Source organism: Triticum urartu, chromosome 7A (assembly GCF_056163025.1).
Source record: "Triticum urartu cultivar PI428250 chromosome 7A, HENAU_Tu73, whole genome shotgun sequence".
Taxonomy (NCBI): Eukaryota; Viridiplantae; Streptophyta; class Magnoliopsida; order Poales; family Poaceae; genus Triticum; species Triticum urartu.
In genome coordinates this window covers 500,525,334-500,543,663 of record NC_141879.1, presented here as the reverse complement: position 1 = coordinate 500,543,663, position 18,330 = coordinate 500,525,334, and the positions used below count along the sequence as shown (strand labels likewise).

At 46.1% G+C, this 18,330-nt stretch overlaps 1 protein-coding gene across 2 annotated transcripts; it reads left to right on the top strand.

The window, feature by feature from the left end:
* Window positions 1-14,283: 14,283 nt before the first annotated feature.
* Window positions 14,284-17,487, top strand: LOC125521780 (protein HUA2-LIKE 1). 2 transcript variants are annotated; one of them, XM_048686844.2, is made up of 3 exons: window positions 14,284-14,520; window positions 14,724-14,800; window positions 16,541-17,487. In XM_048686844.2, exons 1-3 carry the CDS (start codon window positions 14,362-14,364, stop codon window positions 17,253-17,255), a joined length of 951 nt encoding a protein of 316 aa, XP_048542801.1. In that variant the 5' UTR covers window positions 14,284-14,361; the 3' UTR covers window positions 17,256-17,487. The 2 variants fall into 2 exon arrangements, with proteins under 2 accessions (XP_048542801.1, XP_048542800.1); XM_048686843.2 differs by having other exon boundaries at window positions 14,284-14,550.
* The last annotated feature ends 843 nt before the right edge of the window (window positions 17,488-18,330 follow it).

Here is an 18,330-nt window from a genome sequence, read left to right as displayed (position 1 = left end):
CATCTAGCAAGCAAAGATAGAAGTGATTTCGAGGGTATGGTCATCTTGCCTGAGATCCCGCAAGGAAGAAGAAACGAGTCCATGAAGAAGACAAACGGACATAGTCGAACGGATCCTCACAAACGCGATGTTATCGGAACTAATCCGAAGAAGCAACACCGGAAAGAAAGCAAACAACATGGTAAACAACCATCACATAAGCATGGCATGATGCACAACCAAGTATGATGCATGTATGGTTTAAATATACATGTCATGGCAAAGTGCAACAACCAAAACTACAAATTAAGTGGAGCTCAATATGCAACGGGTTGCATATTGACGGAACACCACATCAATTATTTAGTTCACTCCCGTTTAAGTACTCAACAATATTAAATGTTGGTTAACATGGAAATTTGGTGAAGCATAACAAAACTATACTATCTAAACAATTTAAATGGGGCCGGATATAACAAATAACGAATCCGGTAAATCCCCATATGCCTTAGTAATGTATTGCAACAACAATCTAAACATTTTAATTGTTGTTATCATGATGCGGGTGACATGAACAAGTTTATGCATTTTTTATTAAAAGTTGACAAGAGCATTATGAAGCATTTGTCATCGTGGCGGAAACGGAAGGGGTGCCACGGCAACGAATCCGAAAATGATGCCACGGCAACATATCGGTTCCGGTAACTCGATAGAGATGCCGGTGAAAAGAACAAGTGTGCGGATGTGTGGAACGAGTTAGAGATGATGGGGTGATCCCGGTTACCGGGTGTCCCATGAGACGACGGTATGGCAACGGGGAACATGCAAGACACATGTCGGGCACGGTGCAAATGCGAGCATTACATACAACACAAGCAATCATTCTCGGACGGTCGTCTCGGGGTTATACCTTCCCAAAGGAGCATTCTCAGAGCGGTTCGAGTTCGATGCGGTGTAGGGGAAGTAGACGTTCTCGGGAAGTTCGTAGTGGAAGTAGTCGTTCTCGCGTGCTTTAGGGTCGACGGTAGAGGTTCTCGCGATCTCGACGACGGTAGTGGTACATGTTTATGGTAGCACGAGTTTCCGTAGATGTTCATGTCATTGGTGTCGTGGTACTTGGGGTCTTCGGACTTGCCGGTCCCGTTCTTGCGATGGTAGTCGTTCACGTTCGTCTGGAGAGGTACTTGATGAGTCCAACGTCTTCGGGGCGACGGTAGTGGTACACACGAGGGTAGACGAACTTGATGGATCCGAGGGCTCCGGACGTCGTGGTACTTGTCGATCCGAGTCCTGAGACATACTAGGCATCGGTGCCTTCGAGGAACTCGGCGTGTCCAAAACATAGCAGAACGAGGCCCCGGTTGCGGTCGTGTGGACGTTCAGTGAAGACAAACTTGCCGGTCAAAACCAAATTGAAAACTAGACCAAGGAGGCCTCGGGTGGGCAGCAGCAAGGCAGTTCAGGGCGTGGTGTGGGGCTGCAGGCCGAGGTGGTACTTGGCGTTCACAGGGTTGAGCGGGACGCGGACGAAGCCGGGAGGCAAAAGAAAGGCAACGCGGCGAGGCCTGCGCTCACCGATGAAGCAGCGGCAGCAGCAGCAGCTTGGCATGGCGACGAGGAGGTCTGCAGGAGGCGGGACGGGCCGGAGGACATGGATCCCGTCGAAGGCGCGGCTCCGGGCAGAGGCAAGCAAGGAAAGGGAGCTCGGGGCGGTTGCATGCCTTCAGGAGCAAAGCGTGGGTGCGGGCGCGCGTGGAGAGGCTCGAGGTCGAGCTCCTGGTGCTCGACGAAGACGGCGCGAAGAGGAGCCCGGCAGGGGAACTGGTGGAGGAGGGGATGTAGGAGTTCGCTGAGGCGTGGCATCCAGAGAAGCAGCGGGCGAAGCCGACGCTCCGGCGTTGTTGCTCCTCTCCTCGTGGAGCTCCTGGACGAGGGGGCTCGGGAGCACGACGCGCGAGGCTGCAGGAAAGGTCCGGCGGAGGTCAAAAACGGAGCAGCAGGGCAAAGGCGCCGCGCTCCGGGTCGTCGAAGTCCAGCAGGGCCGTGGCGGCGGCCCCCGGTGAGGAAGCCGAACGGAGTCGGGGCGAGGCGCAGGGAGATGGCGGCTCTGGCCGGTCGTCCGGGTCGCGGAGATTCGGCGGGGGACGAGGGTATAGGGCGGCAGAGGCTCTCCTGGTGCTTGATGTGAACGTGCATGCGACGCTGCGGGAAGGAACGGGGAGACGATGTGATGGATCAGGCGAGCGCCGTGCGAGCGGATCGAGCAGGGCTCTCTCTAGTTCGACGCGCGGGTGTGGGTGGCGGCGAATGGGAACGAGAGAGGGAGAGGGTGGTTTAGGTCGGGCCTAGTGGCTGCTAGGGTTAGGTCCGGTGCGGGCTGGGCCTGCGGGGGAGTTGGCTGCTAGGGTTAGGTCCGGTGCGGGCTGGGCCTGCGGGGGAGTTGGCCTAGGGAGGCCTAGTAGAGAGAGAGGGCTTAGGTGGGCTGACGGATGATTGAGAGGCCTAGAATGCCAGATAGGCTGAACTCCTCTCTCTCATATCTGAAACAGGAAAAAAACAAAGAAGAGAAGAAAAAAGGAAGGAGGTGTTAGGGGAAGAAATTGGACAAGCGGATAATTTTCTTGGACTCACAAAAATGTGAGGAATTTAAATAAAATGGCAAGAGGATTTTTGGAGAACAATAGATTCGCACATGTTGAATTTAATTCAACATGTTTGAATTTTGAAACCCATTCGAAAGGACTCTAAATGGGCTGAGATTTTTAGAGGAGCCTCGATAAAAGGGATGAGAAAATATTGGCAAGGTTTGAAGATCAAACTCGAAGAGGAATAGACATGGAATATATTTTACACGTGTGTTATGGGTGATTCCAAAGATGGAATATTTAATATAGCTCCCTACTATCGGGAGGGTATGTTATAAAGAGAAGTCACCAGGTGAATTCCCTTGGTTTAAATGGATCAAAAATCCATGCCATTTATTTAGTTGAGTTGCAAAAGATTTATGAGAAGATGGCATGGTGACATGATGCAATGCAAAAATAAGAGGGCAGGCACAAATGAAACACACGGCGAAACCCGAAACATATGGAAGTCTTCTCGAGCATCGGTCTCGGGGCGTTACAACACTCCACCACTACGAGAGGATCTCGTCCCGAGATCTAGGATGGCACCGGAGGGAAAAAAGGAAGAAGAAGAGAAAAGGTAAAACTAAGTTGCTTCTTTGACAAACGAGTGAAACTAAAGAACCTTGAAAAGTTGAACAAATTAAAAGAAAGAATACAACAGAGATGAACGAAGTTTAAAACACTCCGTTAGAAAAGAGGAACAAGGAAGAACAAATTCGTATAGCACTCCGGTTGAAAAGAGATGCAAGACTTGATAGGATGAAAAGGATTTGAGCAAAGGGGCACAACACTCCGGTTAAATGGGTAAGCACGAAAAGAACACCATCCAAGATGATGAGAGAAAAGAGCAACATCACAACGCCTCCGGAAGAAATGAGAGGATGGAATGGAATGAATGGAGGAGAAAACAATATCTTCTATCTCAAATGATCTTGAAAATTATCTTTAGGGAAAGTTCGAGCGGAGTTGTTGGAAAACCAACAACGCAAAGACAAGGTTGTAGTGGGCTTATGGAGAACATTTCAAAACTATGAGGTGAAATTCTGCCACTAATGGATACAAAAGATTGGATTGATATGAACAAGGAGACGAGGAACTTATGAAGAACGTGTGTCATTTACAAGCACCATAATTAGCAACAATCCTTAGGGAAGGATTTAGGTGAAATATAACCCAAGATAACTCCAATGACGAGATTGATGGGTTTAAATATCTCATTCCTGACAACTTTTGAATCATGAAACATGAAGGGAAATTGTCAACAATGACATAACACCACCTCAAAAGATAAGGTAAAAAGAATTGCACTCCGGGTTGCAAGATGAAGAATACTTGAGCTTCTCTGAAAAGAATCTCGATGAACACTTCGAGAAGGAATTAAATCCTTGATGAACCATCATGTAGAACCTCCATGAAGAACTCCGGTAATAAAAGAATGATCAAACGAAAATGAAAGAGAAGTTGAAAACACAAGGTGAAGACTTGCAATGATTAGATGGATCTTCATGACGAGAAAATTGAGAGAGCTTGAAACTTCGGGAAAAGAAAAGATGAATCAAGTGAAACCGAATTTGACGAGCCTTCGGAATAAGGAATTAATCACTTGGATGAAACACGAATAAGAATTATGTTATGCATATCCTTCACCAATATAATTGATGACAAGCAACGGATTTGGCATCCTACTAATTCTCGTAGAAAGGAATGAGATAGATATAGTGCAAACTTGAGAAGGTCTTCAACGAATCACCGGTTGGTTTGAAACAACGAATAAATTGATATGATAAACGAAGGAAGAAAAATCTTTGAAGAACCACCGTAAGAATTGAAAACGATTGAAGAAAAGATAAAGAAGCACCAGGAAGAATTAGAGAAAAAATGAAGATACTTGAGGGAATTTAGATACAAATGAACGAATAAAATACGAACTGATTAGAGAATACTTGAATGATGCACCAGTAAGATTTGGAGAATGAGAGCTGAAGTCTGAGAATGAGTAAGTCTTCTGAAAAGATGGGCTCCAGAGAATCAAATTGAAAAGAATCTTGAATTGCTCCGGATAGGTGAAAAGAATTCTCACAATTAAAAACAATTATGAGAGGATGGCAACAAGCTAGAATGACGAATCTTTGAGAGAACGGATAAGATTTGGAGGAAAACTCTTCTTCGGTCTTCAAATGTTGAGAATGACGACGAGAAAAACCACCATGAGTTGTTGAGACACTCTGGTATGAAAATTATAAAGGTTGAATCAACAATTAAAGAATTTGACAGATCTTGGAGAAATACATATGACTGATGATAACTCATTCTTACGTCAAACTTTGAAATGAATTGAGAATAACTCCGAAACAAACTCCAATCTTCACCTGCAACTAACAACGCTATAAGAGGGGCTGAGCAAAGCGGTAACATAGCCAAATAACGGTTTGCTAGGACAAGGTGGGTTAGAGGTTTGACATGGCAATATGGGAGGCATGATAAGCAAGGTGGCAGGTATCGTAGCATAGGCAATAGCAAAAGAGCGAGCATCTAGCAAGCAAAGATAGAAGTGATTTCGAGAGTATGGTCATCTTGCCTGAGATCCCGCAAGGAAGAAGAAACGAGTCCATGAAGAAGACAAACGGACGTAGTCGAACGGATCCTCACAAACGCGACGTTATCGGAACTAACCCGAAGAAGCAACACCGGAAAGAAAGCAAACAACATGGTAAACAACCATCACATAAGCATGGCATGATGCACAACCAAGTATGATGCATGTCCGGTTTAAATATGCATGACATGGCAAAGTGCAACAACCAAAACTACAAATTAAGTGGAGCTCAATATGCAACGGGTTGCATATTGACGGAACACCACATCAATTATTTAGTTCACTCCCGGTTAAGTACTCAACAAGATTAAATGTTGGTTAACATGGCAATTTGGTGAAGCATAACAAAACTATACTATCTAAACAATTTAAATGGGGCCGGATATAACAAATAACGAATCCGGTAAATCCCCATATGACTTAGTAATGTATTGCAACAACAATCTAAACATTTTAATTGTTGTTATCATGATGCGGATGACATGAACAAGTTTGTGCAATTTTTATTAAAAGTTGACAAGAGCATTATGAAGCATTTGTCATCGTGGCGGAAACGGAAGGGGTGCCACGGCAACGAATCTGAAAATGATGCCACGGCAACATATCGGTTCCGGTAATTCGATAGAGATGCCGGTGAAAAGGACAAGTGTGCGGATGTGTGGAACGAGTTAGAGATGATGGGGTGATCCCGGTTACCGTGTGTCCCATGAGACGACGGTATGGCAACGGGGAACATGCAAGACACATGTCGGGCACGGTGCAAACGCGAGCATTACATACAATACAAGCAATCATTCTCGGACGGTCGTCTCAGGGTTATACCTTCCCAAAGGAGCATTCTCAAAGCGGTTCGAATTCGATGCGGTGTAGGGGAAGTAGACGTTCTCGGGACGTTCGTAGTGGAATTAGTCGTTCTCGCATGCTCTAGGGTCAACGGTAGAGGTTCTCGCGATCTCTACGATGGTAGTGGTACATGTTTATCGTAGCACGAGTTTCCGTAGATGTTCATGTCATCGGTGTCGTGGTACTTGGGGTCTTCGGACTTGCCGGTCTCGTTCTTGCTATGGTAGTCGTTCACGTTCGTTCAGAGAGGTACTTGATGACTCCAATGTCTTCGGGGCGACGGTAGTGGTACACACGAGGGTAGACGAACTTGACGGATCCGAGGGCTCCGGACGTCGTGGTACTTGTCGATCCGGGTCTTGAGACATACTAGGCATCGGTGCCTTCGAGGAACTCGGCGTGTCCAAAACATAGCAGAACGAGGCCCCGGTTGCGGTCGTGTGGACGTTCAGTGAAGACGAACTTGCCGGTCAAAACCAAATTGAAAACCAGACCAAGGAGGCCTCGGGTGGGCAGCAGCAAGGCAGTTCAGGGCGTGGTGCGGGGCTGCAGGCCGAGGTGGTACTTGGCGTTCACAGGGTTGAGCGGGACGCGGACGAAGCCGGGAGGCGAAGGCAAGGCAACGCGGCGAGGCCTGCGCTCACCGGTGAAGCAGCGGCGGCAGCAGCAGCTTGGCATGGCGACGAGGAGGTCTGCAGGAGGCGAGACGGGCAGGAGGACATGGATCCCATCGAAGGCACGGCTCCGGGCGGAGGCAAGTGTAACGCCCTCGATGCGGCTATAGCTCCCATGTGTCGAGGCACGACTTAGAGACATAACCGCATTGAAAGCAATGTCGCAAGTCAGGCAATCATTACAACATCCCATGTAATACATAATAAAAGGGGGAGATAACATAGTTGGCTTACACTCACCACGTCACATCAGAGTACATAAATAACATCCATCAAACAAACACTCATGGCCCGACTACAGCGCCAAAATGGAAAAGAACCCAACATGCGACAAGGCCCTGAATCGAACCCCAACTAGGCACCACTACTGATCATCAGGAAAGGAAACATAATAACGCTGAGAGTCCTCGTCGAACTCCCACTTGAGCTCGTACTCGTCACCTGGAGCGGAATCACCTGGACCTGCATCTGGAATTATAGTATCTGTGAGCCACAGGGACTCAGCAATCTCGCACCCTCGCGATCAAAACTATTTAAGCTTATAGGAAGGATAAGGCAAGTATGTGGAGCTGCAGCAAGCGACTAGCATATGTGGTGGCTAACTTATCCGCAAAAGAGAGCGAGAAGAGGAGGCAAGGCGCGAGCGAGAAACTAGAGGAACAACCTGCGCAGGCATAACTCCAACTCCGTGTCCACTTCCCGGACTCCGCCGAGAAGAGGCCATCACGGTAACACACACAGTTGGTTCATTTTAAATTAATTAAGGTTCAGTTATCTACAACCGGACATTAACAAATTCCCATCTGCCCATAACCGCGGGCACGGCTTTCGAAAGTTCAATCCCTGCAGGGGGTCCCAACTTAGCCCATGACAAGCTCTCACGGTCAACGAAGGAATAGACCTCCACCCGAGTCACACCGATCAGACTCGGTAACCCGGTACAACAAGACAATTCGACAGGTTAAAACAAGACCAGCAACACCGCCCGAATGTGCCGACAAATCCCGATAGGAGCTGCACATATCTCTTTCTCAGGGCACACTCAGATGAGACATCCTACGAGTAAAACCAACCCTCAAGTTGCCCCGAGGTGGCCCTGCAGTCTACTCGGTCGGACCAACACTCAGAGGGAGCACTGGCCCGTGGGGGGGCTAAAAAAATAAGATGACCCTTGGGTCTGCAGAACCCAAAGGAAAGAAAAGGGTAGGTGGCAAATGGTAAAACCAAGGTTGGGCATTGCTGGAAAAGCTTTAATCGAGGCGAAATATCAAGGGGTTCCCATTATAACCCAACCGCGTAAGGAACGCAACATCCGGGAACATAACACCGATATGACGGAAACTAGGGCGGCAAGAGTGGAACAAAACACTAGGCGAGAGGCCGAGCCTTCCACCCTTTACCAAGTATATAGATGCATTAAGATAACATAGTAATATAGTGATATCCCAACAAGTAAATAAATGTTCCAACAAGGAACGGCTCCAATCTTCACCTGCAACTAACAACGCTATAAGAAGGGCTGAGCAAAGCGGTAACATAGCCAATCAACGGTTTGCTAGGACAATGGTAGGTTAGAGGTTCAATCATGCAATTGGGAGGCTGACAATCAAGTGGTAGGCATCGTAGCAGTGGCAAAGCAAAAGAGCGAGCAAACTAGCATAGCAAAGATAGTAGTGATTTCGAGGGTATGATCATCTTGCCTGCACAGTCGTCAGAGTTGACTGGATCCTCACAAGCAAACTCAACGGGCTCCTCGGTAGCGAACCCGTCTCCCGGCTCTACCCAACAAGACAAACAAGCAACAAGGATACAATCAACCACGTGCAAGACCAAGCAATATGATAAAATGATGATATGCTATGCGGGATGCGATGCGGGATGCAAAATGCAAGATATGACAGGAAATGCATGAACCTGGCCTCAACTTGGAATTCCAAGGGTGCCACTGGATAGAGGGGCTGAAATCGCTTGAAAACGATATAAAGATCATTGGAATCGGAGTTACGGTTTGGAAATGGCTAGCGTTTTACGAAACGAACCGATCTGCGATATACAGCAAGTAGGCTCCTAAATGCAACGAAATGAACATGCTACAGCCACCAAACATGAAAAAAAATACATGACAGTGATGTACACAAGATGGTTAACAAAACACTATCACTGAGCCATAGGCAAATTCATCCATTAAGAGGTTCAAACAAGCATGGCAAAAATGAATATGCAAAACAGATTCCAGACTTAGTGAAATTAACACTAGCCTGAAATTTCAGATCACGAAGCCCTCTTCGGAGCAGCAAAACAACATGATAGATGACCTGAACATGACAATTAAGAACATGGCATGGAGCTACTCAACAAGCTTAACAAAACACCCAAAGTGACCTGGGGCCAAAAGGGTTCACAAAATACTCTACCGAGCTCACGAACATAGCTCGAACACAATCAGTTTTCAGACTTAGTGAAAACTGAGACATGCTGAAATATAACCCACGAAGGCATGTAAACGAGCTCGATGCACTCACTACGGTGCAAGTCATGGCAAGGAAAGCATATAACCAGCAAGAAGGCACAATATGCTAGCTACACATGGCAAGAACAAAGGCATAGCATGCATGGATCACTAACGGTAGTATCGGCAAAATCGCAAACAAGTTGACGATCTGCCCAGGTTAACAACGAAGCAAAAGTTGAGCTCGATTGAGTCAACCTAGAGCACTCCATATATGCAAACAAAGACATGGATGGATAGAGCATAACATAAATATCAAAACTCCCTTACTGATCTTCCTCAAAAGAGGCACGGATCACTAGGAAACAAGCTGGACATATAGCATCATGAACTAAAATATCCCAGACTTAGTGAAAATCACTAAGTCCCTGGAATCAGCAATCTCAGGCACCTCCCTTCGCAAGCTTGCACAAGACAACACACACATCCTAAAAATGCATGGGTGGCACCTCTGGAAAGAAGACAAAATGCTTAACAATTCATCCCAAAGGGGCACAGGCATATCATGCACGAATTAAACATGGCAAAAATGACAAAAGTGCATGATGAACTAACGGATCTGCAATTTTACTCACGAAGCCTCCTTCTAACAGCATTTTGGGCAACAATATGACCTCAAATGCAAATGATGCAATGGAATGAAATGATGTACATGTCGAGACGAAGATTTTGATATATCATACGCCCAAAACGGAGCTACGGTTGCGGAGATATAAGCAGTCAAAGTTGCATAAAATAATTAGACGGGGGAGGGGAAAGTCAACCCCTAGGGTTTCAAAATTCCAGATCTGAGATCCAGATCGAGGCACGGGAACCGAGGCGGCCGGGGTACTGTAGCTCGCCGAAGTCGGAGCTCGCCGGAGACGCGGGCCGCCGGTCGGGGAGGAGGTTGCCGGGGGCGGCGCCGGCGTGGAGGCGGGCGGCGCGGCGCGGCGCCGGGGACGGGGAGGCGGCGGCGGCCGGCTCGGACGGGGAGGCGTGCGCCGGCGGCGGAGTTGCGGCGCGGCGGCGGCGGCTGCTCCGGCCGCCGGAGCCGGAAGGGGCGGCGGCGCTGGAGGCGGGGAGGCGCGGGGCGCCTGGGCCCGGGAGGCGGCGCGCGGGGGTCGGGCGCGGGCTAGGCGGGCCGGCGGCGATGCGGTCCCGCCCTGGGGACAGGTGGCGGGCGCTGGGTGGCTGGCGGCGGCGGGCGGACGTTGTCCGGTCGGATCCGGACACGTCCGTCGGTGGGGGGGGGTTGATCTGTTTTTTTTTCGAGGAGGACGGGGAGGAATCTGAGATTAGGAATGGGGGGGTGTATATATAGGCATAAGTGGAGCTAGGAGAGTCCAAATGAGGTGCGGTTTTCGCCCACGCGATCGTGATCGAACGCTCTAGGACATGGAGCAGAGTTTGGTGGGTTTTGGGACAAATTTGGGGGGGTGTTGGGCTGCAACACACACGAGGCCTTTTCGGTCCCTCGGTTAACCGTTGGAGTATCAAACGAAGTCCAAATGATACGAAACTTGACAGGCGGTCTACCGGTAGTAAACCAAGGCCGCATGGCAAGTCTCGGTCCAATCCGGAAATGTTTAACCCCCACACACGAAAGAACGCTAGAAAAGGCCACCGGAGGAGAACGAAGCGCCGGAATGCAAAACGGACAACGGGGAAAATGCTCGAATGCATGAGATGAACATGTATGCAAATGCAATGCACGTGATGACATGATAAGAGATGCACGAAAAAGAAAAACAACACACGGAGACAAAGACCCGAACCCAAGAAATAAATATAACTTAATGCCGAAAACGGCAAGAGTTGGATACAAATATGGAAAGTATATCTGGGGCGTTACAGCAAGCGAGGAAAGGGAGCTCGGGGCGGTTGCATGTCTTTAGGAGCAAAGCGTTGGTGCGAGCGCGCGTGGAGAGGCTCGAGGTCGAGCTCCTGGTGCTCGACGAAGACGGCGCGAAGGAAGAGGAGCCCGACAGGGGAACTGGCGGAGGAGGGGATGGGGAAGCTCGCTGCGGCGCGGCATCCAGAGAAGCAGCGGGCGAAGCCGACGCTCCGACGTTGTTGCTCCTCTCCTCATGGAGCTCCTGGACGAGGGGGATCGGGAGCACGGCGCGCGAGGCTGCAGGAAAGGTACGACGGAGGTCAAAAACGGAGCAGCAAGGCGGAGGCGCCGCGCTCCGGGTCGTCGAAGTCCAGCAGGGCCGCGGCGGCGGCCCCCGGCGAGGAAGCCGAACGGAGTCGGGGCGAGGCGCAGGGAGATGGCGGCTCTGGCCGGTCGTCCGGGTCGCAGAGGACGAAGATTCGGCAGGGGACGAGGGTATAGGGTGGCGGAGGCTCTCCTGGTGCTTGATGTGAACGTGCATGCGGCGCTGCGGGAAGGAACAGGGAGACAAGGCGATGGATCGGGCGAGCGCCGTGCGAGCGGATCGAGCAAGGCTCTCCCTGGTTCAACGCGCGGGTGTGGGTGGCGGCGGATGGGAACGAGAGAGGGAGAGGGTGGTTTAGGTCGGGCCTAGTGGCTGCTAGGGTTAGGTCCGGTGCGGGCTGGGCCTGCGGGGGAGTTGGCCTAGGGAGGCCTAGTAGAGAGAGAGGGCTTAGGTGGGCTGACGGGTGATTGAGAGGCCCAGAAGGCCAGATAGGCTGAACTCCTCTCTCTCATATCTGAAACAGGAAAAAAAATAACAAAGAAGAGAAGAAAAAAGGAAGGAGGTGTTAGGGGAAGAAATTGGACAAGCGGATAATTTTCTTGGACTCACAAAAATGTGAGGAATTTAAATAAAATGGCAAGAGGATTTTTGGAGAACAATAGATTCGCACATGTTGAATTTAATTCAACATGTTTAAATTTTGAAACCCATTCGAAAGGACTTTAAATGGCCTGAGAATTTTAGAGGAGCCTCGATAATAGGGATGAGAAAATATTGGCAAGGTTTGAAGATCAAACTCGAAGAGGAATAGACATGGAAAATATTTTGCACGTGTGTTATGGGTGATTCCAAAGATGGAATATTTAATATAGCTCCCTACTATCGGGAGGGTATGTTATAAAGAGAAGTCATCAGGTGAATTCCCTCGGTTTAAATGGATCAAATATCCATGCCATTTATTTAGTTGAGTTGCAAAAGATTTATGAGAAGATGGCATGGTAACATGATGCAATGCAAAAATAAGAGGGCAGGCACAAATGAAACACACGGCGAAACCCGGAATATATGGAAGTCTTTTCAAGCATCGATCTCGGGGCGTTACAATTAAAATGGTAGCCTTGTGTTGAAATCGTTCAGTCTATTCTTCTCTCTCTCTATCTGCTCTTGAAATACCCTCTGCTCCTCTTCTTATAACTCTTGTGTTCTAGCAGTAGTGCCATAGATGAGAAGGATCCAGGCTATTCTGTTGCAAGTAGCTCAAAGATGGGACGACGGAGCGACAATAGGAGTATTTCGTAGGCTTCTATGGCACATGTTAGTCATTGTTGTATCTTTGATGTTCGCACAAGTTTTGCATATGGTTGCTAGTTATTCAATCTTTTTTTTTCTTTTAGGGTCTTCTACTAGTTTGTTATGTTTTAAGAACTTAGATCTTTGTTTTATCCAATCTTGCTAGTAAGGAAAAATTTGACGTTGGTTCTTAGAACACAAATAACAAATAATGATGTACGTATGTGGTTTACGGATCTAGGACGTGATTGTAAGTATCGAAAATTAAAACTTAGAAACTTCGGACAGTACGTTAGTTGCAGACACCGAAACTTGGGGCATTATTTTAGTTGTACAAAGTGAAACTTAGAGCACTTGAACTGTATGGTACCCTTTTTTTTGCGGATCAACTGTAAGCTATACTTAGAAGAATTCGAATACAGTTACTAAATATTTGAATATGGATTATTATATAAACATAAAACAAATGTACTCACATATGTATGTAAAATATAATTTAAGTTTGCGAAAATTAGTTACATATGTGAATGTCACATACAGTAAGAGAATTACATTATGAATTTGACCTCTGAAAATCTAATTGTTTTATAAATATAATGTGTAATTTTGACATGAATGTCACATACAGTAAGAGAATTACAATATGAATTTGATCTCTGAAATTTTTATTGTTCCATAGATATACTGTATAAACTTTGAGAGACTTCAATGATTGATAGTTCACCGCAACAATAAATGTATGCATTAATTATAATTTTTTTCTAGTTAACTTTGCACTGGTATAGTAGCACAACAATGAATTTGATAAGTTACTTGGATCAATAAATATTTTTTATTTAATGTTACCGGTATAATGAATAATGTTGATATGAGTTCTCAGGCAGTTCAAGGATGATGAAGGCGTTCGCAACACGGGATGCTATCAAACTTGCTAATGATATGGGACAATGACGGATCTAAATTGAAAGCGGTGCCCCAAAAGATGTTAATCTATGGAACTCTCAAACTTTTTCAAGAACCCACATTGCAGACCCTCTTCAGGAAATTAAGGAGATGTGCGGGAACTTTATTAGCCTTGTATAACTTTGTTAGGTGTGAGGCCAATATGGCTGTTCACCTTTGCGTCTAACAGACTAGTGAGGTTCAACGGAAATGTCTCTTGATAAATTTGTAATTTTTTCTTCTGTAATCGTATTACCCATGAACGTATTACCTTTGAGTAATTAATAAAGCTCTTGAATTATAAAAATGGACCGCAATATCTGGAGAACGTTTCCCGGGGCATCTTACTAGCAACACCAAACTTGTCATGCCAAAACAACTGAACTGGCTATGGCAATTTAGTAGGATTTGCCATGATCAGAGGCGAAAGGTGTCATGTAGTGTAAAATAAAGCAAAAAAGAAAATGCCACATTTGACAGAAAAATTACCGTTCATTGAATCGTGATCAGACGGCTTTGAAGACGTTTGCTGGTAGCCTAAAAACTATCTGACGTTAGTCAGTTATCATTTAAAAAAGTTCTTGTATATGAATTTGTTATCTCTAGAATATCATTTCCCTATCCTCAAAAAAAAAGAATATCATTTCCCCTTCCCTAAAAAAAGAATATCATTTCCCTTTTTTTTGGGTGCCCCCGCAGGGTCTTGGGTCCTTTCGTGCCGCTCTGCGAGCTCCTAGGGTTTCGCCACGCCGCCGTTGGCATGGCCGACTGGCCTCTCCCGTTCAACGGGGTGCGGCCGGACGCTGCGGAAGAAGGTCGCCTAGGGCCTCGCCGCCCAATGGATCCCGCCGCAAAGCAGGTCGCCCGAGGCAACAAATGGACCAGAGATCCACAGCTCGGGGACCTCGTCCTCGCCAAGGTCAAGGGTTACCCTTTCTGGCCAGCCAAGGTCCAGCCTACACCCCTGCCCTGCCTGCTACCCAGGGTTTTCCTCCCCCATTGCTAGCCAATTCCCTCCCCCTCTGCTTCTTTCCTGGCATCTCTGCCTGCCTGAATTCTGATATGTCCAGGATACTGACCATGTGCTTCAGTCTCCGGGGTTAATGCTTGTTCTCTATGCAGGTGAGCAGGCCGGAGGATTGGAATCAGGAGCCTGCTCCACGCAAGTTCTTTGTTCTCTTCTTCGGCACCAAAGAGATGTAAGACCGCACTCATGCTCATCAGCTACTAGCCCTTTTCGTGGCCATGTTTAACAGAATTCTAACCGCCAGTTCTACCATGGATGACTTATCCGATACATAAATGCCGCACTGCGCCACACTCTTGATAAATGCACCACTTCATATTTGCCTTTTTGCATCGCGCATCTTTTCAGAGTCATCTAGCAGCTGCACAAAAACTAACAGTCAAGATCACTTGCAGGAGACACTAACACTTTCCTGTAGATATTTAGTTTTTTATCCCCAATTTATTGCCTCTAATCTGTCTAAGTTCATCTGTGTCGAGGCACCGCCACGTGTGGGTAAGTAGTTACAATTTTCTTTTCTTTTTTGGGAACACAAGTACTCTGTCTGCTATAATGAGAATATATTTCTTATTTTTGGCAAGATGAATTTTACTTACTAATTCATGAATGATGGAAAAATACATAAGTACTCCCTCCGCTCACAAATATAAGATGTTTTAACTTTTTTCTGAATCGGATGTATGTAGATCCGTTTTAGTGTGTTTGTTCACTCATTTCAGTCCGTGTGTAGTCCATATTGAAATATCTAAAACATCTTGTATTTGTGAACAGAGGGAATACTATTTGAGGCCTCCACCACCACACTCTGTTATCATAAGACAAAACGATCATTTGATTCTGATTTAGAATTTTCAGTTTTCATTCTTCCTATGTTATTTTGCCTGATTGATACTTCATCTGACTTTGGGATTGGGTGGGCATCAATTAGATATTCTTCGGTATGTCTTTGTCTATACTAAATCTCCATATTATGGTGCAAAAGTTTAAGTCATGTGATTATTGGCTCCCCCAATGATCTAAGGTTATGCATTGTTGTGCAAGATCAGTCTAGGAGGTACAATTATTCATAGACCGAAAGATGAAAGTAGTACTTTTACTTTTGTTGAATTCTGAAGTTAACACTATTTCTTTCTAATTAGAGTAGTGTTTTTGATCATTTCAAAAAAGAAAAGAAAAAATAGTAGGCTTTTCGACTATTCATAATTACTTGTGACCATTCCTATGGTCTTTCATTTTCTCTCAGGTAGTAAAAATGAGAATGTTTTAAGTTCTATTGTAACTTAGCCCGTGCAGCAAACTGGCCTAGAGATTGTTGACTATTTTATTCTCTTTAGATCTGTTTAAATTACTTTGGTGCTAATAGAATAACTAAATAACTAAATTTGATTTATTCAGTCGGTTGATTTAGCTTATAAGGCCATATCCAACGCAGCAACGCTTAATTAGACGCTTACGGAAAGGGAATGTATTTTCGTGGAATGAAGCGCCGACTTATGAACCTAGCCTCCAATGCATTGAGCGATTGTGAGACACTTAGATAGTTAAAAAAACAATCAAAAACCCACTTAGCGTGCACAGGATTCGGCCGAAACGCCCAATGCAACGTTAGGCATTGACAAAAGGGATACGACCAGGAATCATGCCGATTCTGCCACAACGGCCAGGAATTAGAACCTGGCACCTACCACAAGCGCCTCCGTTGGAGATGATGGCCTAAGGTTCTCTCTACGTCGAGCCTTTATTTGATTGCTTTAAAACCCTGTAACCATTTCCTCGGGATACAAATTGGTTTGTTGTCATTGCTGTCTTCCACTTCTGTGTTCTCTTTGCTATTTTTAGCTTATTGTAACAACTCTTTGAAGGTTAAAGTATAAGTATTACTTTTTTGCTAATGAAAGAATATCTCCTGCAGTGCTTTTGTAGCTTTGCATGATCTCTTGCCATTTACGGAAGAGGTGATGAGTGACCTGGTAAATAAAGCTCGAGAGAAACAATTCCCGACAAGACATGCGAAAGGTCTTGAAGAAGCCTTGGTGGAGGTACAGATGGCCTACGATGAACTCCCAAAATCATCTGAAACTTCCAATGGTTTGTTTCCTAATCGAACTCCTGATCCGATTGAAAAACCTACAAAGCCCCTTGTAAAGCCACCTGCTGATGGCGGGACTCAAAAACTGGAACAGATTGATGATTTCCATGGGAGGTACCTGAGCCTCAAAAGAAAAGAGAGAGATGTCCCAAAATCATCTGAAACTGCGAATGGTTTGTTGCATGATCGAACTCCTGATCCGACTGAAAAACCTACGGAGCCCCTTGTAAAGCAACCTGCTGATGGTGGTACTCCAAAACTGGAACAAGCTGATGATTCCCATGGGAGGTACCCGAGCCTCAAAAGAGAAAAGAGAGTTCGGTTTGCTGGCATTGAGGAGAGGAACTTGGAGGATCCCTATGGCATACCAAAATGCATTGCTGCGCTTGAAGGATTGCCGGATTTACAAATGGAAGATGTGCTAAAAGCAGCTGACCTCTTCACCGACAACAAGGGTAATCGCGAAGTCTTCCTCTCTTTTTCAAGTAATGCATTACGGCTTGGCTGGGTAAGAAGGAAAATTCAGAACGCCTCATGAAATGGCTATGGAAATATGCCCCCTGGAGAAGACCTTTTGTATGCGGTTCTAGACACTTGTGGTGCTAAACTAATGCAATGTTAGTGGTAGCAAATTAGCATCTTAGTGCTAAGGTGTAGGGCTAACTTTTGTGTGTATGTATCCCTGGGCAGGTGTGCTAGTACTAACGCAATGTTAAGTAGCGCTTGATCACAAATCCTTTTAATTTAATTGAATATAACTAGTTGCATCATGAACCAAGCTGTTCGAGATTTATTACATATGGTTCATCGCCTTGCGACGTAGCCCCTTTTGCCATGGCATCTCGCATGTTTATTCCCAGCTTGCTGCATATGCTGTCAGATAATGGCACATCAACGATGTGTTGGGCATCTCCATCTGGTACATCGTGCATATTACTTTCTCTTGTATCTTCGGTATATCTCTCAGGTGATGACTTGTCACCATTAAGTAGCCGTATATGAAATTGTGCATTGCGCAACAAGCCGTAGAGATGTCAATTCTTTGTAGGATTGTGGCTTTTGCTGGGCTCTTCTTGGAAATGGATGAGCAAGGAATTGAGGTCCGTTGCAGAGCACGTCCACATGTATATATATATTCTCCCCTAAAAAAAGTATATATATCTTCTCTTCTAACTAGAAAAATGTAACGTTCCCTAATACGCTTCTTCTTTCGTCAAGCCGTCCTTAGCCGGGCGCGCCCATGTCTCATTTCTGGCGAATCCTCATTTGATGCCTGCACACGTGTATTTTGCAAACAGGCGCCTGCAGCGCGCTGCGCTGGGCCGGCCCATATAGATTTTTTCTTCTGTGTTTTTAATCCCCCAAAAATGCGCACACTTGTGGTGATTCAAACCAACGACCTCCCTCTTCAATACGGATTGGTGCAACCACACCACCAACCAGCCGGATCTGGTTAATTAGAACCTAGTTCTAAAAAAAGGTTAATTAGAACCTTTCCTTCCTTTTATTCTTTCTTTTCCGTTTTCTCTTTTTTAATTTTTATCATTTTGCCTTTTCCTTTTTTTGCTTTCTATTTTTTCTTTCATCTTCTTCCTGGGTCAATGAATTGTCTT